General features: G+C 34.0%; 1 protein-coding gene across 1 annotated transcript; it reads right to left on the bottom strand.

The window, feature by feature from the left end:
- Positions 1-1438: 1438 nt before the first annotated feature.
- On the bottom strand, positions 1439-2836 carry LOC144348131 (uncharacterized). The gene is made up of 2 exons (XM_078007622.1): positions 2603-2836; positions 1439-1837 (listed from the first exon to the last, which is right to left on the bottom strand). Exons 1-2 carry the CDS (start codon positions 2720-2722, stop codon positions 1526-1528), a joined length of 432 nt encoding a protein of 143 aa, XP_077863748.1. The 5' UTR covers positions 2723-2836; the 3' UTR covers positions 1439-1525.
- Positions 2837-3040: the final 204 nt, after the last annotated feature.

The following is a 3040-nucleotide window of genomic DNA, read 5'->3' as shown; positions in this document are numbered from 1 at the left end:
CAGGTAAGAATAGAAGTAATTCACATCATCACGCGTTCTTGTGCTGTCGAGTTGTGCACTTTTTATAACCAATATATTAGCAGTTTCAATTATTTGTCTCTCTTTCCTTGGACGTCATTGTCTTGGGAGGTTATGGTCATATTTTTTTTAATTTACCTCGGTAGCAGTCTATTTAGTGGAGTACGCGATTTGACTCAATGCCCGTTTTACACCCGGAATCATTCTGTTGTATTGTACATCTTGTTAAATGTCTGTAATTTATGTTAATTCATTACCTTCAATAGAATACATTCATCAACACCTTCAAAACTTGGCCGTTATCAAGAAATTGAGACATTGGAGATAACATCTCAACTATATCACCACAAAGCTAAGGCAGGTGAAGAGAAAATGTCGTTTAATATATCATGTACAAAATATTATACTTACCTTTGTAGTACTCTCTTCACTGTCTTTGTTAAAAAATTAAAAATTGTATTCTAATAATATTTTACAGTTTGAATTAGTTTATTTCAGTAAGTCAGTGTCTGGTAATATTTTTTGAATACATTTCTCTCATTATTTTCTTGCTTTTAATAAGGTGAATCATCTTTTTTTACCTCCATGGGTGAATTGATTAAACAGAATGTAAATTACATGATTATATACTGAGACTGTACTGAACATTTGGTATTGTTTTTTTTTTCAGCTTGAACTGCTTATGTCAAGCTTGTTAACTGAGAGATACAATATTTTTTTTACAGGTATCCAGCATACGTTGGAAAATATTTGCTTGCAGCGATTGATTACCAGCAACATACAGATTGTGAATATCATATAGCTGAAGTTGAATATAGAACTACTTTTACACAGCCTGAATATTTTTCCTTCTTTTACAAGACCCCTATACTAGGATACAGTACATAATTGGTTGCTCATTCCAATAACTGTTAGGCATATTTAGTCGTTAGTATTTTATAATATCCAAACACATTTTTGCTATCTGTGGTCTACAAATGGGGGCAGTTTTGATGTGGGTACATAGAACAATACACAGCAACCCAGCTTTTGGCTACATTCAAAACCTATACAAACACAAAAATATTCTTGGAATCCAATACCACAGATGCTGTCTATTATCCTAAACAATTTACAATTAGTTATTTTCAGACCAGGACAGAGGGAGTGTGATTTGAATATTATTGAATTGTTTTCTAAGAAAAAAAGTTACAAGTAGTTTAGCTCTATTTTGTTTGTATTACATTTGTTCTACTTGTTTAGGAATGGGTATGGTTGTACTAGACTGGGGCCCATTCTTGAAATGAATACCAAACTAGTTGCAGATTCTACGAACATAAGAGCCCAGAGGTCTTAGATGATTGCTGCTATCCTATCCACCACCACCATTTTAATTTAATTTTAATTTCCTTAATCTTTTGCAGAGAAAAAAGACAGCATACTGTTGTAAATATATTATTTATTGAGAATGTTGTTTTTTTTAATAATAAAACTGTAATTATACATTGACTGTTGCAGTCATTCAGTCTCAGGACATTGACGTCATCATAACAGTACAATATACTTGAATAAAACTAAGTACACGTATATTGATTGTGTGGATTTGGATACTTGTGCCCAATTTTCTAACACAACATCCCGGAATGACAACCGAATTGCCTTCACCAAGTTTGCCATGGTGCCACAAAATAAAATTCCTGTAACCCGCATGACGCCATTTTGTATTCAGTTTATCAATCTCATCCCTCTCTTCTGATACCATTGTAACACTATACATGGACCGCTTGTAACTCCTACCCAATGACAGTACTCCTTTATTGGTACATAGAAATTCCATTTCCTGAAAATAAAAAAAAGTTATAAGCACTTGTGGTCAAGCAAACTATTATATACATGTTCATGCATCTGCAGTACAGCAAAAACTATGACAAGAAATTGTGCCTAAAATTTAACAGTGCTGACCAGTGTGTACATTTTTTGATTTCCATGATCTGATCTTTTCGAACACACCCAAAATGTCATTTAACAAACAGACACAATTTCTGAATGTATATTACCAGTGTGTGGTGTGAAATAACACAATTTTAATTTTGTCCATCCAAACAAGTTGGCCATACTCTTATTAGTTTATAATGTATAGATAAATGAAAACCAATTACAAATTTTAAAACTGATGACACAACTTATTTGTAAAGCTGTGAGCAGCAGCCAACTGTGGGGTTCCCGGTTGTAAATGAGTATTACATAGTTTTTTCAACATTCGATCCGTTCTATACAATTTCGCTTTTGAAAGACAAAAAATAAATAAACATCGATTTTCAAACAACATATTTTATATTATTAATATATTTTTTTTATAAATCACGTTGTCATTCAAGTTCTACGTGTATTACGATTAGGCATTCCTATTAGGTGACAATGCACACTGCAAACGCAATGATACTCTTTATCAACGTGGAATGAAAACATCGTTACGTTGATTGCGAAGAGGGAGACCTTGTATTTACATTAAGACCTATTCAGGATTAAAATGTGGTAAAATATGACCAAAATCATTTTCTATGATTAAATTGATATATGAACACAAATAAAACGTGAAACTAACCTGAGTTGGAGGCATTTTCGGCAGCTCGATGATCGTCTCGTTTCGTCTCGTGAACCATGCTTCTGTCAGTATAAGTAGGATCCAAAGAAAATGCCAAAGATTAAATCGTAGTAAATTCATAACAGGATAATCTAGGGATTACAAAGCTACTAATATCACCGTAAAACCACGTGTCGTCAACCGTGGATTTACAGTGGCTGACATTTCGCTCAACGCGACCAAGTCTTCAGCTATTGAGTTGATATCGTGAACTCCCTAGGCTGATGGGAACTGACTCTCATAACAAAGCACCGGAAGAACGCGGGTTGAATCGGTAACAATCGGGAGGCGTCGGTGAGATGTGTACCGCTGGTGAATCTGTCGGTTACGGACTATTTTTATGCTATCCGCGCATTTTCACAATTGTAAATACTTTTCAATAGACTCTATATAGTGAGT

This window comes from Saccoglossus kowalevskii, chromosome 6 (genome assembly GCF_978046115.1).
Source record: "Saccoglossus kowalevskii chromosome 6, keSacKowa6.1, whole genome shotgun sequence".
NCBI lineage: Eukaryota > Metazoa > Hemichordata > Enteropneusta > Harrimaniidae > Saccoglossus > Saccoglossus kowalevskii.
Note: the sequence above shows the minus strand (reverse complement) of the source record. Positions and strands in the feature narration are given on the sequence as shown.

Excerpts from the sequence above, each read along its gene's own strand:
- LOC144348131 (XM_078007622.1), bottom strand. The coding sequence starts at position 2,722 with ATGAATTTACTACGATTTAATCTTTGGCATTTTCTTTGGATCCTACTT. Across the intron at positions 1,838-2,602 it reads CGAAAATGCCTCCAACTCAG|GAAATGGAATTTCTATGTAC; the intron begins GTTAGTTTCACG and ends TTTTATTTTCAG.